This window comes from Gymnodraco acuticeps, unplaced genomic scaffold, assembly GCF_902827175.1.
Source record: "Gymnodraco acuticeps unplaced genomic scaffold, fGymAcu1.1, whole genome shotgun sequence".
NCBI lineage: Eukaryota > Metazoa > Chordata > Actinopteri > Perciformes > Bathydraconidae > Gymnodraco > Gymnodraco acuticeps.
In genome coordinates, this window is record NW_022990055.1 from 1,944,224 (window position 1) to 1,964,478 (window position 20,255).

General features: G+C 38.3%; 1 protein-coding gene across 2 annotated transcripts in view; it reads right to left on the reverse strand.

The window, feature by feature from the left end:
* The window catches only part of nlgn1 (neuroligin 1), a 429,109-nt gene that overhangs the window by 226,869 nt on the left and 181,985 nt on the right, over positions 1 to 20,255 (reverse strand). The window contains exon 3 of one of the 2 annotated variants that reach the window (XM_034215986.1): positions 9,593 to 9,652. The exons of the other annotated variant lie outside the window; for it this stretch is intronic. Within the exon in view, the coding sequence (XP_034071877.1) occupies positions 9,593 to 9,652 (60 nt within the window). The remainder of the gene's footprint in view (positions 1 to 9,592; positions 9,653 to 20,255) is intronic. 2 annotated transcript variants of the gene reach the window in all.

Below are 20,255 nucleotides of genomic sequence, written 5' to 3' on the forward strand. Positions count from 1 at the left end.
GATGGTAATGCAAATATCATTCTGGTGTTGAACATTGTGCTAACAATGAAAACAACCATGCAGTTGATGATGATTTTGACGTCCCAGCAATGACAAAGACGATGGTGGTGGTGGTGGTGGTGGATGCAACCATGATGGTACTTCTGCTGATATTGATGGGGACGATAAACCATGACATTGATAATGTTGATGTTCATAGCAGCCACAACGGTAAGATGATGCCAGCCAAGGTTGGCCTCAAAGCCACAAACAGCCATACAACTGTTAGATGTTGATGACAGCAACAACCAATGGTGATGTTGTAGTTGATGCAACTGATGGTGACAGCCACAAAAGTAAAGATGACTTTGATGAAGATATCCAATAAGTTCATTAGAAAAGACAAGATCATGGTGTTGATAACACCATGGTGCTAATAACAAATAATGATGGCTGACGATGAGTTTAATTTTACAACCATGATAATTATGATGATGAAGATGATATCAAAAGACTTAATTCTAAAATGTAAAATGATGATGATGAAGATGATTAATGGTTCTGATTCATGTATAAATGGTATCTTAAAGCATAAACATGGATTATGTCACATCTAGTTTCTCATGTATACTCTGTAGAAGCTGTATGGTAGGTACCACACTGTTTCCTGTATGTGAATATGTGCTCTCAAGTATTACATTCATATATTAATTGCAGTGGGATCCTTCCAGCGTGGCTGTCTCTTCTTGTTCAGCTCTGAAGGTCAGCAGTAATAAGGTAAGGTTAGCAGGAAATTGTCTTTGCAATGTTTGAACATTTGATGGATTTACCTGAATATACTTTCTCAAACAAGCCCCGGTGTGTATTGAACACACTGTACCTCGAGGTTTTAGGTGTATGCAATCCAGCTTGCTACAGTTCCCTGGCATCTTATAATGGGCTGCCACAGCAAGACTTTGAGCGGAAACATCTGAATTATCAATTCATCTTCATTGAGCTGATGAGAATTCATGTCTTTCCGTAACCTACTTGCAGACGTATCTATATCAATATGTTCTTAATTATTTTTGTTTACATACTGTAACCTTATGTTATTTTAATAAAGGGGTTAGAAAAAGGTGGGAATTGTACTCTAAGGTTTTTTGCAGCAAGATGAAAGCTTGCTTTGAGAAGAGCCAAAATGAGATGCTATCTTGTTGTGATTCAACCATTCAATCTTTCCAGGGATGAGTGTGGGTGAGTTTGTCAGAGGATAGGTAACATGCCAACATGGAGTAGATCTGCTTCCTTCAGGATGAGGTTATGATCAAAGAGAATCAGGTGCTTTAGATTTCTCTGAGCAAACCCTGAGAGATGCCTCGGGCTGTTGCAACAACTTCGGTATCCTCTGCCGGTGTAGAGGACTTATCAAACCAAAAGCAAACACAAGGCAGAGGTGTTTTTTTGTAATCTTGGCTCCAACCTTTTTGCTGCAGGGAGCAAATCCACAGGGTGTCTCTGTAGAAACCAACAGGAACAAAATGAGGCCCAGTGGTGAACGCCAATTCAAACGCTTCTCGATGAAATGCTCTTGTAATCAGTAGTCAGTGCAACTGTGCTGATGCAACTTATTGTTGGCATGTCTAAGATGACATCAGCACACTCGAGGAAAACCATGCAGATTTTGTGGCAAATTCACTTTTTCCATAAGCAACAGCATATTTGCTTTACATTGCATTACATCTGCAAATAAAGGCTTATAAATTAGATAAGTGTTTTTTACTTGTATTCACTGCATGTCATCATAGTGATTTATAGGTACTGTGTATTTAAATAACCTATCTTTATTTTATTCTGAAAAGGGATCTATTACAAATTGGAGAGTAATTATCATCCTTTTAAGACCTTAGAAGTTCATGTTGATGGAGTAACCACAATAGCCTGTTTCAGATTTTGCCCACATTTTCAGCAGAAGTGAAAACAATGTAAAGAATGGTACAACAAACGGTTGCTCTCTAAAGATTATTACCAATGTTATGACAACTTTATGGGGCTGAAACATTTTATAACTCAACAATTGAAATGATATTAAGGCTTAAAGCTATGTATAATTTACAGGATGCTTACCGCTATTCAACGTTCTAATTCTGCAATCTTTTGGATTAGCTCAGAGTTATGTGTTGTCACAACCTACATTGAGCTCACAAACTCATTAGAATCCTATGGGGACGTTACCCAGACGATGTCCTTATTTCATACAGTGTATGGGCTTGAGAAGCACAGTTATATAACGTATGCAAAATAGCTTGGTTAGTAGTTTTTAATGGATGGTTGAGTCTGCAGAGTGTTTAATTTTTACACAGGAGACAGAGCCAGCTGTCACAAAGATTATTTCCAAATGCCTAAACATGTCCCGGCTAGGGTTAGGGTTATCATCATCGGTCTGAAAAGCCTTATTTGAATGGTTAGAGGTTCTTGTTTAGATTTGTTTTGAGAACGTGTCAGTTTGAACTTCAGATGTCATGAAAACACCCTTGTTGAATTGTCCGGATCTTAAATGAGAAGAGCAGTTTTCTTCAACTGCAGTTGAATTGATTTATTTAATTGACCTTAAATTGATCTTACTGGGATGGCCCGCCAAAGTATTTAACTGCTTTGCAGAGCCATATTTGGTTGGTTTAGCTTTTGGATTTGTTTTCCTTGTCATTAAAAGTAGTCTTAATCCTTCCATGTTATTGTTAATTTGAATCAAACATAAATTGGTCAATTTTCAGAAGAGGTGGGAACTAACCAAGTAGATTTACTCAAGTACTGGAATTAAGTACAATTTTGAGATACTTGACTTTACTTGAGAATTTCCATTTTATACTTTGTACTTTTACCACACTACTATCCCGAGGTAAAAAGTGTACTTTTACTACGTGTATTTCATATATTTAGTTACTTAACAGATGTGGATGAATGATGGTAAATATAATCAAGTGTTGAATCAGACTTTAGTTCCACCTGGAGTAAAGTCACAAGCTACCCTGCAGTATACAAAGTCATTCAAACTAGCTGCACATTTACCAGCTTTGAGAACACTTTCATGATCAATCATTATAAAACACATCATATATATTATTCTGAAATGGACCAATCTGCACAACGACTACTTGTACTTTTGGTTCTTTTAGTACATTTCGATGCTTATACTTTTGTTCTTGTACTTGAGTAACATTTTGAATGCAGGACTTTTACTTGTAACAGAGTATTCCTACACTCTGGTACTTTTACTTTTACTCAAGTACATGATCGGAGTACTGGATTCTCCATTGTTAAATTGTGAGTTGTAGTGGTAAAGGATGTTTGACTTTTACCACTCTGATATCAAGCAGCCTCAATAGTTGGAGTTGAACTTGAAATATCAGCAGAGCCTGAGGACGAGGTAATACATTCCACATTTGATCTTTTATCATCCTTTCCTCAGCTCCAGGATTGTCCTTATGCTGTCACAAAATCCATATCCGTGTGCCCTCCACACTCAAAGTAATAATTCCATAGTGTAGGAAGATTAATATCTCACAGGTAATGTCGTATAATATTTTATATAGGGTACCAGGGGCCCTATAAGAGCCTTGTGGATCCCACAGTTCACGACATCTCCACTTCTGTACACCCGCTTTTAACCACTCCAGCAATATCCGCTGTAAACTAACAAATCCTCAGCTCTCAGGGACTTTCCTGTTTACATCTCTATTCCCGGCACAAAAGCATTACAACAGCAGCTTTACTGAATATAAAGAGATTGTTAAATCCAAGATTTGCAGAGTGGGAAGGTTAGGTTCACTCATTCAGTCATGAGTTTGCATCTACAACGTGATAAGAGGTCAAACGTTAAGAATCACTGGACCCTAGCTGAACAGGGTTAGAGCAACATAATGTGTGTGTGTGTGTGTGTGTGTGTGTGTGTGTGTGTGTGTGTGTGTGTGTGTGTGTGTGTCCTCCAGCATATTTCCGTATGTATTAAACTGGATTAGTTGTCTGCCCAGGAGATAATACTTGAAGCTTGCCGGGATTGCATTCAATAGATCTATGTGACTCTCTCTAATGTTATTAGTGTGTGTGACCGTGTGTGTGAGCCCCCAGAAAACAGCGTAATGGCAAAGATCAAAGGGATCCAAATGGTTGTGAGCCTTATTTGGATGTAATTGCTGTTTACTTCGTTACATTATACAGTGGAGGTGCCTTATTAAGACTGAAGACTGTCTGCCTGTCATTGAAGATGCACTCGAGCGGCCTCAAGGGGATACGACTCTATCTCAGGCTTTATCAAGGACATTTTATTCCTAGTAGGAGTTTTCAAAGGACTGCTTGTTTACGACAACTAAGTAAAGGTTGATGTGTTTATTATTGAGATGAATATTTCTCCAGAACACTGTTAGCTTCAAAATGGCAATTCATTTCAATATTAAGAGGAGGGATTGCAACATTTCGGCCTATAATCTCGGTTTGGCTCCCTTAACAGGTTAAGAAGCCCTTTTTCTTACACGTTTGTGCCTAATACTCATTTAGGTTGAAATACCTTCAAAGCGACAACGGAATGGGGGAAAGGTATTTTGGTGCTTTTATGACTCTGTGTCAGAATCGTAAGCGGAGAAGATGTTTTTTAGTGCCAAACATTTAGTGAAGGCCATGGAGACATGTTGTAACCAACATGTCTAAAACAATGTTCTTACCTAATGTCAACAGGTACAGTGTGGTAAACAAGACTATTGTGGATTACTTTCGTAGTAAGGGATCAATCAAGTCATAGTTAAACACAACTTTGGAGTAATCATCTTAATCCATCCGTCCATCCCGACCCCGGATGGCTGAACCTTAATCCCACTATAGAAATGTTTTTGATTGGTGTTAAGAGAGATCATTTCAAGTATTTAGCACATATAGGATTTTTAGTTAGAATAATACAGAAACTAGAGCAAGGAGCTAAGGAGCACACTTTTAGTATGAATAGCTTAGTTTGTATCTTTATGATTGATGAGGTAAAGTCAAAAAGTGGCATTTAAGTGAAAAAGACCTTTACAGTATATTCTATCCTTACCTGTAACACCATTTGAATGCAGATTGCTGCATTAGTAACACAAAATACATGATTAACATTTCACTGCAGGAAAAAAGGAAATCCTAGTTCAAGGTTCACTTTTCCAGAGCTTTCAACCTCATCCTGTGGGCTTCAGCTGTTGGGTGGTACTGGGCAAATGTTATCTACTAATAAGGGTCCCAACATTTTCAGCACATTTTATTCCTTATATTTCGATGAATCATTTTAAAGTATTATTTGGCATGCATGATTTTGATTGATTTTGTATATTTACACTTTTGATCTTTACTGTTATTGGAATGGAAGGGGGAAAACCAAAAAGCTTTAGGTTATCATCAAATCATCTATTTGACATGTAACTAGGGTTAGGGTTCCTGATCAAACATAGCACAAGTGCTATCTTCAACTTCCTCTTGACTCCCGTGCTTTAATCACAGAAACTCTGGTTCTGTGATTAATAGATATAATATTTCTGCCTCCTGAGCAGTTCAGTTTCCCTAAGATGCCTTTCAAAGTTAAATGACAATCAGCTGCATGAGAGGACCTCAACATTTAAACATAACATAGTTGGATTGACACAAGCCACATGAGCAGTTTGTCTTAATGACCATCCAATAGAAACTGAGTATATTTCATCTTTATGTTTTGCTTGTGTGCTCTCCACAAAAGAATCAAAACAGAGAGCCCAGGTGACCACTTTAAACCATAATGAAATTAATGTCACTTGAAATCCGCTCCGTCCAAATGTTGGCTTATTATGGCCAAGTCTGAAGTCTGCTAGCCAGGCCAGCATTTGATATAGCTACAAAACAAGTCATTTGACTTGAGAATTCTTATCTGAATTCTCTGAGTTTTTATCAACTTTGGTTCTTAAAACAGATAAAGTAATTATCGTAGGTGACTTTAATATTCATGTTGATGATGATAAAAATAGCCTTACTGTTGCATTTAACTCTATATTAGATTCTGTTGGTTTTTGTCAGAGTGTAAATAAACCAACCCACTGCTATAATCACACTCTCGACCTTGTTCTGACTTATGGTATTGAAATTGAGCAACTATTAGTCGAACCGCATAATCCTGCTTTATCCGACCATTTCTTAGTAACTTTTGAAGTACTGTTACTAGACTACAAAGCATTAGTCAAAAGCTCCTGCAGCAGAAACCTATCTGTTAGTGCTATAGCCAAATTGAAGGAAGAGATTCCACCAATACTTAACTCGATAGCATGTCTGCATGTAAGGGAGGAAACTTATACAAAATGTACACCACCCCAAATTGATCATGTTGTTGATAGTGCTACAGATGCGCTGCGAATAAAATTAGACTCTGTTGCTCCTTTGAAAAAGAAGAAAATAAAACAACATAGATTAGCTCCATGGCATAATGCCGAAACCCGCAAAATAAAGCAAAAGTCGAGACAACTTGAAAGGATATGGCGTTCCACTAAACTTGAAGAATCTCGTTTAATTTGGCATATTACTCTCAATGAATATAAGAAAGCACTGAATATAAGAAAGCACTGCGTAAAGCGAGAGCAGCCTACTACTCTTCATTAATAGATGAGAATAAGAATAATGCAAGATTTCTTTTCAGCACTGTAGCCAGGCTGACAGAAAGCCACAGCTCGATTGAGCCTTCTATTCCCATAGCACTCAGTAGTAATGATTTTATGTGCTTTTTTAACGATAACATTGTTACTCTTGGAAACAAAATTAATGACCTCTTGCCTTTGACCAGTATAGTGTTATCAACAGCTCCCGGAAACGTAAGTTCTAATATTACACTAGATAGTAAACTAGAATGCTTTTCAGCCATAAACCTTGAACAATTAAATTCAATGATTCTCTCTTCTAAACCATCAACGTGTATGTCAGACCCAATTCTAACTAAGCTGTTGAAGGAAGTTTTTCCATTAATTAGCACTTATTTATTAAATATTATGAATATGTCTTTATTATCAGGCTATGTTCCACAATCATTCAAAGTAGCAGTGATAAAACCGCTTCTTAAAAACCACAACCTCGATCCAGAGGTTTTAGCCAATTATAGACCTATTTCCAATCTTCCGTTCCTCTCAAAAATTCTTGAGAAAGCGGTCGCAAAACAGCTGTGTGATTACTTAAAAAACAATGATTTATTTGAAGATTTTCAGTCTGGCTTTAGAACACATCATAGCAGAGAGACAGCTCTGGTTAAAGTCACAAATGACATTCTAATAGCCTCTGACAAGGGACGTGTCTCTATTCTTGTTTTGCTCGATCTCAGTGCTGCATTTGATACTATCGACCATGATATCTTATTGCAAAGACTAGAGCACTTAGTTGGCATACAGGGAACTGCTTTAGACTGGTTTAGGTCCTATCTATCTGAACGCTCTCAGTTTGTACGTGTCAATGATGAATCTTCCACGCAAACCAAAGTTAGCCATGGAGTGCCACAGGGCTCAGTGCTCGGACCTATTTTGTTCACATTATATATGCTTCCGTTAGGCAATATTATAAGGAATCATTCTGTAAACTTTCATTGTTATGCGGATGATACTCAACTATATTTATCAATCAAGCCTGATGAAATTAATCATCTAAATAAAATTCAAGACTGCCTTAAGGACTTAAAAACGTGGATGACCTTAAACTTTTTGATGTTAAACACGACCAAAACTGAAGTTATTGTACTTGGCCCGAAGAATCTACGAAACAAATTAGCTAAGGATATACTAACTATGGATGGCATTAATTTGGCCTCCAGTGAGACTGTAAGGAATCTTGGTGTTATATTTGATCAGGATTTATCCTTTAACGCCCACATAAAATCAATTTCAAGGACCGCCTACTTCCATCTACGTAACATTGCAAAAATCAGGCATATCTTGCCTCAAAACGATGCAGAGAAACTAGTCCATGCATTTGTTACTTCAAGGCTGGATTATTGTAACTCTTTATTATCAGGGTGTACCAAGAAGTCAGTCAAGTCGCTTCAGCTGATTCAAAATGCTGCAGCTCGTGTACTAACCAGAGTTAGGAAAAGGGACCACATTACTCCTGTTCTGGCTGCCTTACACTGGCTCCCTATAGAACACAGGATAGAATTTAAAATTCTTCTTCTCGCCTACAAAGCCCTTAATGGGCAGGCGCCATCTTACCTTAAAGAACTCATTATACCCTACTGTCCTACTAGGGCATTGCGTTCCAATAATGCAGGGTTGTTGGTTGTTCCTAGAGTCTCTAAAAGTACAATGGGAGCCAGAGCTTTTTCTTATCAAGCTCCACATTTGTGTAATCAGCTTCCAGTTTGTGTTCGGGCGGCAGACACCCTATCCGTTTTTAAGAGTGCACTTAAGACCTTCCTTTTTGATAAAGCTTATAGTTAGGGCTGATTAGATTCAGCCCCTAGTTTTGCTGATATAGGCTTAGTTTGTCGGGGGACATCTTACTTCTTCCTTCTCTCTGTCTATACCTGTGTACTCTCATGTTCCGATTAACCCAGCTTCCCCAAATGTCTTTCTTTTTGGTGTCTATATACGCCGGGATCCGGAGTCATGGATGATCCTGCGCTCCTCTGTCCTGGATCGCGAGCCCTGGATCTTGAGTCGTGGCTGTGGTCCTGGATCATAGGTCCTGGATGGATATCCTCGTGGATTCATCTTCTTATTATACACACATGCATTTCCAAACATTTGGACTACCTATGTTGCAAATGTATTATCTTTTCAATTTACACACGGCATCTATTGCACGTCTGTCCGTCCTGGGAGAGGGATCCCTCCTCTGTTGCTCTCCCTGAGGTTTCTCCCATTTTTCCCTTTAAACTGTGGGTTTTCTTCGGAAGTTTTTCCTTGTACGATGTGAGGGTCTAAGGACAGAGGGTGTCGTATTGTCATACTGATATTCTGTACAAACTGTAAAGTCCACTGAGACAAATGTAACATTTGTGATATTGGGCTATATAAATAAACATTGATTGATTGATTGATTGATTGATTTGGCTACCGAGAAGTTGGGTTTTGAATCTAACAGTTAGCTCACATCCTGTACTACTCTCTGAGTTCATTTTAGACCCATCTTGAATAAGTGTGTCGGTTTGACGCCCAAAACATGAACAAGTCTTCAGTGTTAGTATAGTTGCAAGCCAGTTAGCCAGTCCTTTGAACATGATATAGTTTATACGACACGGTTTCAAAGAAAGAAAACATGCAGAAATGTGTTCAAACTGTCTGACGGGTTAATAGTTAATTGATCTGTTGGTGGGATGCAACATAGAAAAGGAAACGTAAAACGAAACAGCAAATCCAAGCAGAGAATCTATGTTACAGTATTAATATCAAAGGATGGTGGTAAACATGTACACTTTAGACATCAAGCTGAAAAGGACAAAACACATCCAGCCCAAAAAGAGTTTACGAGTAAAGAGCAAAAAGAAAATGTCCATCACTTTCAAAAAAAGGACAAGAAATGTAAGAAAATCAAAGAAGATAAAAATTTGAGGAGAAAGGGTAAGTTTGGATTCCCTTGTCATGCAAATCAGTTTGGCATCGGGGGTAAAAAATACCTTCGTCGTCCGTGCGGTCACTATCACCTAAATCATCAGTGTGTTTCTTTGTAAGGGGACCTATAGGACCAAGAAGGAGAAGATGGAGGAAAACAGGGTGATCAAGAACACACAGTCTTCAAAAGATGCTCTCAAAAGATAAGAAAGTATCAACAGTTAGTGTTTCTAACTGGAAAAATCTTGGGCAAACATTACCACAAAGTCCACACAGTAGGAATGTACTGTATAAGAGTTCATTAAGAAAGTAAAGGAGCAAGAAAAGAGGGACTTTTTAAAAAAAGAAGCAAAAAATGGAGGGTCAATCTCTTAGGATCACAGTGCACACAGAAGCATCAATTAAACATATCAGAAATATCATAACATGTGATCACTGTGGCTGAGAACAAAGCTGTAAGAGAAGTAACATGTGATCACTGTGGCAGAGAACAAAGCTGTAAGAGAAGCAGCATTACAACACACAGAAGCATGTGACAAACTCCCCCTGTTGTGTTATCAGAGTGTGTAAAGTGTGTACACGCAGAAACACGCACACTCAATGTCACGCATACATTTCACTGCAGGGGTGCTGCTGTGAAGCGTAGCCGACATCAGAACATTGAAATGACGGATCGAGGTAAAGATGAGGATAGCAGATACGACAAAATTGAAAATAGTTTTGTGGATTTCTTTTGGAAACAAGTTTTCTCATTTTGCCAATGAAAAGCGCAGAATCAAACATGTTGAGAATAAACAAGTAAAACCTTGCACACAATTTCAATTTGGGTAATTAATAAAAGTCTATATCAGATACAAATAAATATACTTTCAATAGTTTTTGGGTAGTTTACCTTTTGGGAAATTTGCTTTTCTGTACATGATGAAGTTACTACTGTACACCCAAGATATAACATGCTAATTATAGATTTCTGGAGATTGTGTTACCTTTGGATGGGACGTAGCCAGTTGCTTCGCCCTGTTGGCTAGGCTAAGCTAAGTGAATTGGCTCCTGGATGTAAAAATATAGTTTACATATTGGCATATGAGTGGCATCAATCTTCTTCTCTAACTCGCCACAAGAAAGCAAATAAGCGTAATTGCCAGGTTGTCCAAAAATGTTCTCATGCATGGTGGTTTTCTTGAAAAGAGAAACACCTTTGATAGTTGCACAGGGGAAGTGGTCAACTGCTTCTTTATTAAAACCAACACATTGTAATCTTAATGTAACTTTTGTGTACATGCAGACACATTAACACAGACTATCTTGAGCAAAGATAACAGACATACATATATACGCTCACACACAAACAACACACTAACGGAGAGGTACACAGATACTCAGAAACAGATATGAATACATGCAGTCCTGAAATAAAAGCTGCATGACCCCCAGAAACATAGAATAACATACTGGGAAAACACACACACACACACACTCACACACACACACACACACACACACACACACACACACACACACACACACACACACACACACACACACACACACACACACACACACACACACACACACACACACACACCACACACACCACACACACACACACACACACACACACACACACACACACACACCCACACATAAAGAGAAAGCCTACTCAACAACATGTGACGCCAAGGATCCTCAAATACCCAATCTACTATTTCAGAATGACGACTCCAATACTTTAAAACTATCTTCATTAGCCACAAAACCAAATACCCAACTATTCTGTGTACATCTAATTCCATCCATTTGACTTCATAAAACTCACAGCAGTCAATTTCAACATCAAAGGTTAAAAGGCGCATTCTGTGAATAAGGTCGATGTTGAAAATAATTGTCTTTGTAAAAGGAAATAATTCAATAAAGATCTGTTGGTTTGAACATCTCTTTTTTGTGAATACAGATTGGGGATGAATCACTGGAAAGGTTCGAGATACTTTGAGTCAGAAGCTCATATTGATGAGTCATAATTCCTCCATCATTCAACATAGTGCTGGTTTATTTTAAGGGTAACCATTTCTCTGCGGTGACTTTAATGCAGCCGGCTTATCATTCTTTCCTCGAGCAGTCTCCAAGCTCTCTTTTGTGAATCTGACAAGCAATTTGATAAGCGAGAGCTGACTTGTGCTTTCTATGTGCTGAATAAGCACCGAGACACGAGCTGTCTGGGGAAGAGTTACCTGTTTAGAAGAGTATTGCTTAGGGAAAGGCTCTGTGCAAACACTTAAACATACAACAAGCATTACAAAATATGATACTTTTGTTATCTTATTGCCATTATCCTTTTAATGTCCTTATCTTGGCCTTTCAAAGCATGCGCACATGTTGGGCAAATTGGCAAATACAGATGACCCTAAACGCAGTTTAGCGGAAATATGTTTGAAATGATGCGGTGTTACATTAAAGTGGCAATAAACAACTTTATTGCCTTAACTTATCATTATGAAGTAAATGTGAATTGCACGTAATTAACTGTAGATTAATGACACTATTGGGGTTTGGATTGGTTTTCAATAAGCCTCACATTCATTATACAATGTTATCTGCTACCGGGTCGCAATGAGAACATGTTCTTGTCCTAATGTGTCAGGGTGGCATTTATTTGAGAGATTAAAGGAATACAAAAAAGGTGGTTCACGATCAGCTCTTGCAACAACTTCAATGCTGCTTGGGGTAGAAGTCCCTGGATATCAGAAACAACATTAAACTGACAGAGAGTTCTTGTGGCAAGGTCTAAATACTGGATGACTTCTGTTTTGTTATTTCACCTTGTTTCTGAGAATAGGGTCTTATTCTACTGACTTTATTGAACACATCTCTAAAGTAACTTGTTAATGGAGTGAAAGAATATTGTTCTCAACCATCTTATTTTGACTTCTACATAGTGTCTATACAAGAGCGCTTCCTAACACTACCTAACCATGAACCTACCTCCTATATGAGACTGGACTGGGGGAGTTTCAGTCTCATATCCAAAATTCCTTTAACAAAGTGTCTTATTTTTCAACTTGCAACGTTCGGAATGTTTGTGTTTGTCGGTACGTTCTTAGCATATCTCAAGAACTTCCCGGGTGATTTCAGGGCTCTGAATAATAAGTTAAGCATGTTGTCTGTGCGGCTCATTGGCTGCAGTTCACTTTTATGCGCGAGCATTACAGAAGTTCCCTAACCAATACCATGAGCAGACCTACTGAATGCAGAATCAAATCAAGTGTATATCACCAGTTTTTGACTTATGACAAATAACACTAAAATCATTACACCAAGCAAAATATCTCGCCTAATTAAGGCTTTATTTAAATGGCTATGGCATACAAGTGACCTTTATGCCTTTATTGGGAAATAACCAGCTCTTGTGTATTTCACCTTTGTTTCTGATACATAACATGGGATTTGGCTGACACTTTTATCCAAAGAAAGTTACATGCACTTCAATACCGTAGACATGCCTAAGGTAATACTTAAGGGGTTAAGTATATTGCCCAATGACACTACGACATGTTCAGCATTTAGCCAGTTCTGAACAGACACCACACTAGTTGAAAACTATTTGTAAACCAGTGCCTTAGTGAAACAGGACAGAAAATGAGGAATGAGTTAAGGGCAACTCGAGACTGAAAAGAATCAAAGAAAATGTCTTTGATTGATGTATCGGCTCTCCGGACGGCACATGTGCTGCTATTACAGTGGCATGTTGTTTGACTGAGGGTTAGTGGGGATCAGAGCAGACACGACAGCTGCATGACAGCTCCTATCTCTCACAAACACTCACACCGACACACACACAGACCGTCGCCCACTCATGAATGCACTCACAGAGAGAGACATCACACAGCAATCAGGTGTCAATTCAAAACTGCCCAGTGACAAGGAGGCTCGACACTGACCTGCACTCCCCTACCTGTCAATGGAGCATATGTTTGTAGGTGTGTGTGTTTCATGTGTGTGAAACTGGCGAGGTCTCAGCTGGCAGCAGCTCTATTAACTGATTAGGAACTTGAAACTTTTCAGCTCTCTCCATCTGACTTTCTGTCTACCGCACTCTATATTTATTTGTACCTTCTAAGATACTCTGTTCTTTCCCAGAGTTATGCTCATGTTATGTCCCTTTCTTTCTCTTATTTATATTTCTAATGGCAACACCTTAATCGCCTTCTTTAACATTGTTGGAGAACTATATTTTTACATGATACAAATGGAAATGGAAGTAATGACAGGTAGTAACCCCTCTCTCAGTCTTAAGATGGTACCAGGGATCTGACATGAAAGTCTTCATTCTCTGGCCTTCCAATGACTCTTTGTTGACCCTAACCCTAACATACATTTACATAACAAGGGACTGAGGTTGTCTCAAATGTACGAATCAGGAAACGCCATAATTGCTAGACCCAGTCAAATTCCATTATTCCCATTAATATTCTGGCTTTGTTTTATAGGGTTACACTAACAATGAATGGGTGTGCAACATAATTACAATGGCTACGATGGGCCAACATGTATGGCGAGACGCCTAACTCGAGTGGAAAAACTGGATTTGTAATCTGGCACTTCCTCCTTTTCCACCCCTTTATTGGCTACTACCTTGAGTCCTTCCGGTCACACAATATTTCAGATATTAATTCAGGCAAGTCAAGAAAAGGTGGACTGTGTTTAGAATATATTTTCCTACCCTACAGTCAAAGATAAAACCATCACTCAATGACTAAAAGTAACATTTTAAAAACAAACAAAAACAATAAAACAGTGGCCTCTATCACTTTGTACATTGTAAGTGAGATCAGATTTGAAGCGAAATGTGCTTAATGGCTTTATGACATTGAACAGTAAGTGAGATCTGTTCTTATTAACACTGAAAAAGCTAAAGAAATGGAGCGAAGCCTGGGAGCTAGTTCAGTCAGTCAACTCAAGCTACAATGGCAAGTACACGTTACATGCATTATTCACAGATTATCCTAAATCTTGTGCTCTATTTAAGATGCAATAGTTTGCAACTCTCCCTCTTCCTGGACAATCCACCTGTAAACTGGTTAGTTATTTAATCATTACTTCTTAATATTCTATGTAAAAAAAATATATATATATATGCGGAGAGTGATGAGGTTGTAGTCTATAGTTGCCAAACTCAAACTATATCCTGCGGGTAATAAACATTTAAAACACAAGTTGTTTGACCAAACTGACATGTCTGGCATTTGTGGAGTGATTGAAGCAAACAGTTATGATGTAAATTATGTATGTACCCAAATCTGTGAATAACAGCAATATGCTAAATGTCAAACAAAGAAAGGCTGTAAAAAAGTGTAGCGAGAATCTTACCAACTTTGTTTGGAAGTAAAACTGAAATTAATGATTGAAATGTGAGTACAAATCTTTAATTTAACAGTCAAATTGATCATCGATGTAAGTGGATAAGGTTCAATGGTAAACCAGGTCAGTCTGTAAACTCATGTAAACAGATTGAGTAATAGTTGACCATTGGCCTTTGTTTTCAAATGTTCAAATATATCCATTGTTTGGATCCATGAGTATTGTGTCCGTAGTGAAATCGACGCAACAGAGATAGAATCAGAAACAGCATATACAGACTTGCTGTATTCCTATCCAGTGTGTGCCCCATTCCATTATTCAATTCAGAAGATATAACACAGTTGCTGAGTCTATAATCTATACTCCTGTCTTTTTCTGTCTTTCGCAGCTTGTTTTCTCTCTGTCCATCTCCCTCTTGTCCTCTCATAGATTCCTCTTTCCACCATCTGCATTGATCGCAGACTGATGAAGGAGTTTCACGCTCTCTGACACTCTGCAACAATCCATGACTCAAAAAGCTGGTCGGGAAGCAAGGATAACTCTGACACACACACACACACTCACACACACACACACACACACTCACACACACACACACTCACACACTCAACCCTCAGGCATCCCCCTCTCCTGGATGAGGTAATTATTGTGAGCGTAGTCTACGCATTGATCGCACATTCAGCACAAGAGCTAACCATACATACATATTGCTCTCAGAATGCATCAGTCAAGGTCTGCATCAGCATAGAAACACCGTGGCTTAATCAATCACCAATGCACATTAAAAAAGGGGATCTAGCAGAGCGCACGGCTCAATGAGCCAAATAGGTAATCTACTACTGACCTTGGATAAAATCCCTACAGGCTGTAAACTATAAAAACAGAATATATTCCTCAAGGTAAAGAGGGAGTCTAATGCACTTCAGCAAACCTCTGACTGTGAGCAGTTAGTAAGCGGCAGGACTGAGCGTAATGGAAGTGTGATGGTGGGGATCATGTCTTAAAACACAGTATAAGGGGAAAATATGATTCTGACAACTGTAAAGAAAAATTACTTTGTTAATGCTCTATGCGGTAACACTTTATATTAAGGTACACAAATTAACCATCAACTAGTTGTTAATTAACATGCATATTAGCAGTATATTGGCTATTTATTAGTCATTATAAAACACTTATTAATGCCTTATTCTACATGACCAGATTCTACAAGTAATAAGCCATTAGTTGAGAGTTTTTCCTCAATAACCCTCTAATTAGTGCTTATTTATTGCAAGTAAGGAAGTTGTTGTATATGAGTTTTGGTCTTAATATGCGCTGCTTAATAGAGAACCGCAGTGACGCATCCTAAAACCCGGATGTAAACTCCTTCCGGTTCCTAAATCAAAAAAGCAATGCAATTTCTCCATAGGATTTTGCAAAATAGCTGGAAATAAGGTCTGTGGTTGAAACACATTTAAGAGACGGATCATGTTTTGTTCAGCCGGATAATATCCACATGTCTATCCTACTTTTATAATTTTCGAAGCATAAATCTAGTCGCAAGAAGCAAAATGCTAACGTTATGCTATAAAGGAACTACAGCAGGGTCGCTGCTTCAACGTCACGCCAACTTAAGATCCATATTCAAACATACAGATTGTAAATGGTACAAGTTGAAGTGTTTGTTTGAACAGTTTGCAGGAGGCAGGTACTTGCTTTCAAGCAGAACAGGGCAAACAAACTTAGCGGGAGTGTTTACGTGTTCGATGTAATGACGTAAAACGGCCTGGACAACTTCTGTAGTCCTATTCAGCCACTTGTTAACAACCATCGTTTTTCAGACACGTAAACTCTTCAAAAATCACCAGCGGGGTCACTGCTGATGTATTTAATGTCGTAGAACAACACGTGGTCTTCTCTTCAATTTGTGTCAAACACAGACCTTATTTGGAGCTATTTTCCAAAATCCTATGGAGAAATTGCATTGCTTTTTATCGAAGGAACCAGACGTGGTAAAAATGCTAACTTACTTCCGGGTTTTAGGATGTGTCACTGCGGTTCTCTATATGGGCCTAATAAGGCAGTAGTAGGCTACCACAAGATTAGTAATTCTCCCATAATAACATTTATAACAAACAATTTGGTATTTCTATATAAGAATATGTGTTGGGGTATTGGTAGTTCAGCTACCAATAGCAAGGTGAAATTGACCTGTATGTTTCATATTTGCACATCTATATTTTTGTAAAATGTGTACTGAAGGTTAGACAGGAAACCGGGTACAGGAAGTAGGAGAAAGTGAACTGAATAGCATGGCAGTAGACATCAATGAGTAGACTGCTACTAATTTTCCCTATGCAACCTGAATAGTAAAAGGGCCAAGTCCGTCAGAAAGCAATGACTGTAAGGATTAGTAACATGTATTGTGTTTATGTGATGACATTTCGAGATGTTTAAACTCAATGAGAAAATGCGTTAGTATTCGCGTTAGCGTTAGCATACACGCTAGCGTTAGCCATACTAGCCTGTATACATGCTTATTGCACAGCTAGCATTAGCTATATTTACCTTGTTTACACCTAGTGGTCCCATGTGTTAATCTGTGTATGTTACACTTGCATGTATGAGATCATTAAGTGCCTTGTAACTTTTTTATAGTTTCACTCCGTTTGAATGTCACTGGACTGCAAATAAGTCAATAAAGGAGCATGGCTGCTCATTCCCTGGCTCTCAAGAGAGTTTGGCTGGCTGTTTAATCTATGTTCACACTGAGACAGTACAACACATAGAGAACAGTACACATATTGTGTAAGTAGGCCTACATACAAGCAGGTCACACAGTATAATCACAAATAAATAAACTCTGTTAAAATCAGTTTTTATTAAAAAAGTACAGGCTGCATGTGTTCTCAGCCTTGGAGAAACTTGACAGGTTTTGTAATGTGTCTGAACCTCTCTTAAGTTGTTCATTAATAAAACAGATATGTCAACATGTGCCTACTTTGTTCATGTACTGTTGAGGTTAATTTCAGTAGTTGTGTGCTATAATGTATTTACAAAGTGTGAAGAGGAGGCAACTTTAGAATAGGGAACCTGTTCAGGTCAATTATAGTCAAACTACTAGCTTATTGTATGAATAAGACTTCACTTTAAAATAGGGAACATATTCTTAGATATAAATACCTCATGTTGAGTTATTTAGACTTAATTAACACTTATAGTTTCATGTCTTGTTACATAAGAATAGTTTAATGTCTTGTTACATAAAAATAGATCATATTTGTGAAAGGTTCCATGTCATGTTTATCCGGTTATTACCCGTCCCCTTGTGTTATGAAGGTTTTTCTGCATGTAAACGGTCTGCAGAGTCACAAACCCTCAAAGTACACCCTGTAGCGAGTAAAACTCTAACACAGAAAAGACCTGTCTATGCTGCCCCAGAACGCCTCGTTGGACATTTCTCTTTTTCCATTGTTTTCTTCCTGGGTACAGTGACGTGCCCATACCCAAATGGACCAATCCGTGGAGCTGTTACGTTACGTCCTCGGGTTTTTTTTGTCAAAGCACTTAAGATATTCATTGCTATCGGGATGTTAAGAGCATTCCATGGAATATAACAAAAAGTGTATCTCGAGCCGGTTTCTCAAACTTACCTACCCCACCTTTAAGTGTTATTATGGGAGAATTACTATTCTTGTGGTACTACTGCCTTATTAGGGCCATATTGAGCAGCGTATATTAAGACCAAAACTCATGTACAGCAACTTCCTTACTTGCAATAAATAAGCACTAATTAGAGTGTTATTGAGGAAAAACTCAACTAATGGCTTATTACTTGTAGAATATGGTCATGTAGAATAAGGCATTAATAAGTGTTTTATAATGACTAATAAAGAGCCAATATACTGCTAATATGCATGTTGATTAACAACTAGTTGATGGTTAATTTGTGTACCTTAATATAAAGTGTTACCAAAAATAGTTTTTCGGGGTTCGGGTGTTTTGTTTGATTTTAAATAAACAAAGTCTTGGCTTTCAGAATATGAAACTTTTTTATTTCCAAAATCACACGATAAATACATTTTTGAAGCTTGTAAAGGGGAAGCAGTGCTGTTCCACAGCACTGCTTCCCCTCCCTCCGCTGAAATTATGAATGTAAGGAGTATAGTAATCATAGATAACACGGCAGGGTCTGTTACAGTTTGTTTTCATCTGATTTCAATTAAACAAAGTCTTGGCTTTCAGAATATTAAACTTGTTTCGGCAAATTCAGATGATAAATACAACTTTGAAGCTTGTAACGGCATAATTACAAGCGGAGAACGGAGTAACTTAACGTCACAGCAGGCATAACAACAGCTGGTGTTTCTCGTGAGGGTTTTCCCCGGGAAACAAACACAATACACACGACTACACACACACACACACACACACACTCGCGAGCTTCCCCCAGACCAGTAATCCAAACAAAAATATCTTCCCTCCGTAGTATTTTGATCATTTGCTCCGCTAATAATCAATCAGATCGATGGATTCCAGAGAAGAGGAAACTTTGAAGGCCTTTTTCTCAAAATGATGACTCGGTGGCAGTCATTATATAATGTGACATATTTTAATATTTGGAGTACAAAAACAATCCTGATATCATTAGAAAGCTAGGAATCTCCTCTTTCCAACAGTGTATACAACTCAAAATGTGTCTTCGGGTCAATGCGACTGATTTAGATGGAGCAGGTCACATATATATATATATATATTATATGGTGCAGGAGACTGAGGGGTTCAATTCCCGTTCAAGGGGGGGTGGCAATGTCCAGTGAGCAGCCTTAGGCAATACCATTAATGCTATCTGCCTACCTCAAGCATTAGTGAAATGGCAACACGAAAGTCAAACCGGCCGTGATTTCAGGTCAACAATGTCCGCTTCAGGTGTTAGGGAACCAAGGGAACACGTTGAGAAATGGGCTACCGAAGAAAGTCTAGGCTGGACCAGGACAGAGAACATGGAACTGCTGAAATGCTAAAGTAGGGATTACATGCAGAGGATGTGGGGTCAATGGATACTTTCGAAACTTCAAAGTGCTCAAAAATGGAGGAAAAAAAGATGTGGGAGGTGAAGGCAAGAGTAGTTCCCAGGAGCTACATCAGAGATTTCTGAAGGACGGAAAAACAACAGATCGCCTAAGATGGGCGAGTGGGGACTTATATATCTAAAAATGTATATAAAGAGAAATAAAATCCTATACATTGTTCTCTAGCACAATTGTATTTCAATTCATATTATTGTTCATCGAACTAAAACAAAATAAATGTTTCCTATCACTATAATCCTATATATATATATATATATACTATATATATATATATACAGTGAACTGCAGCCAATGAGCC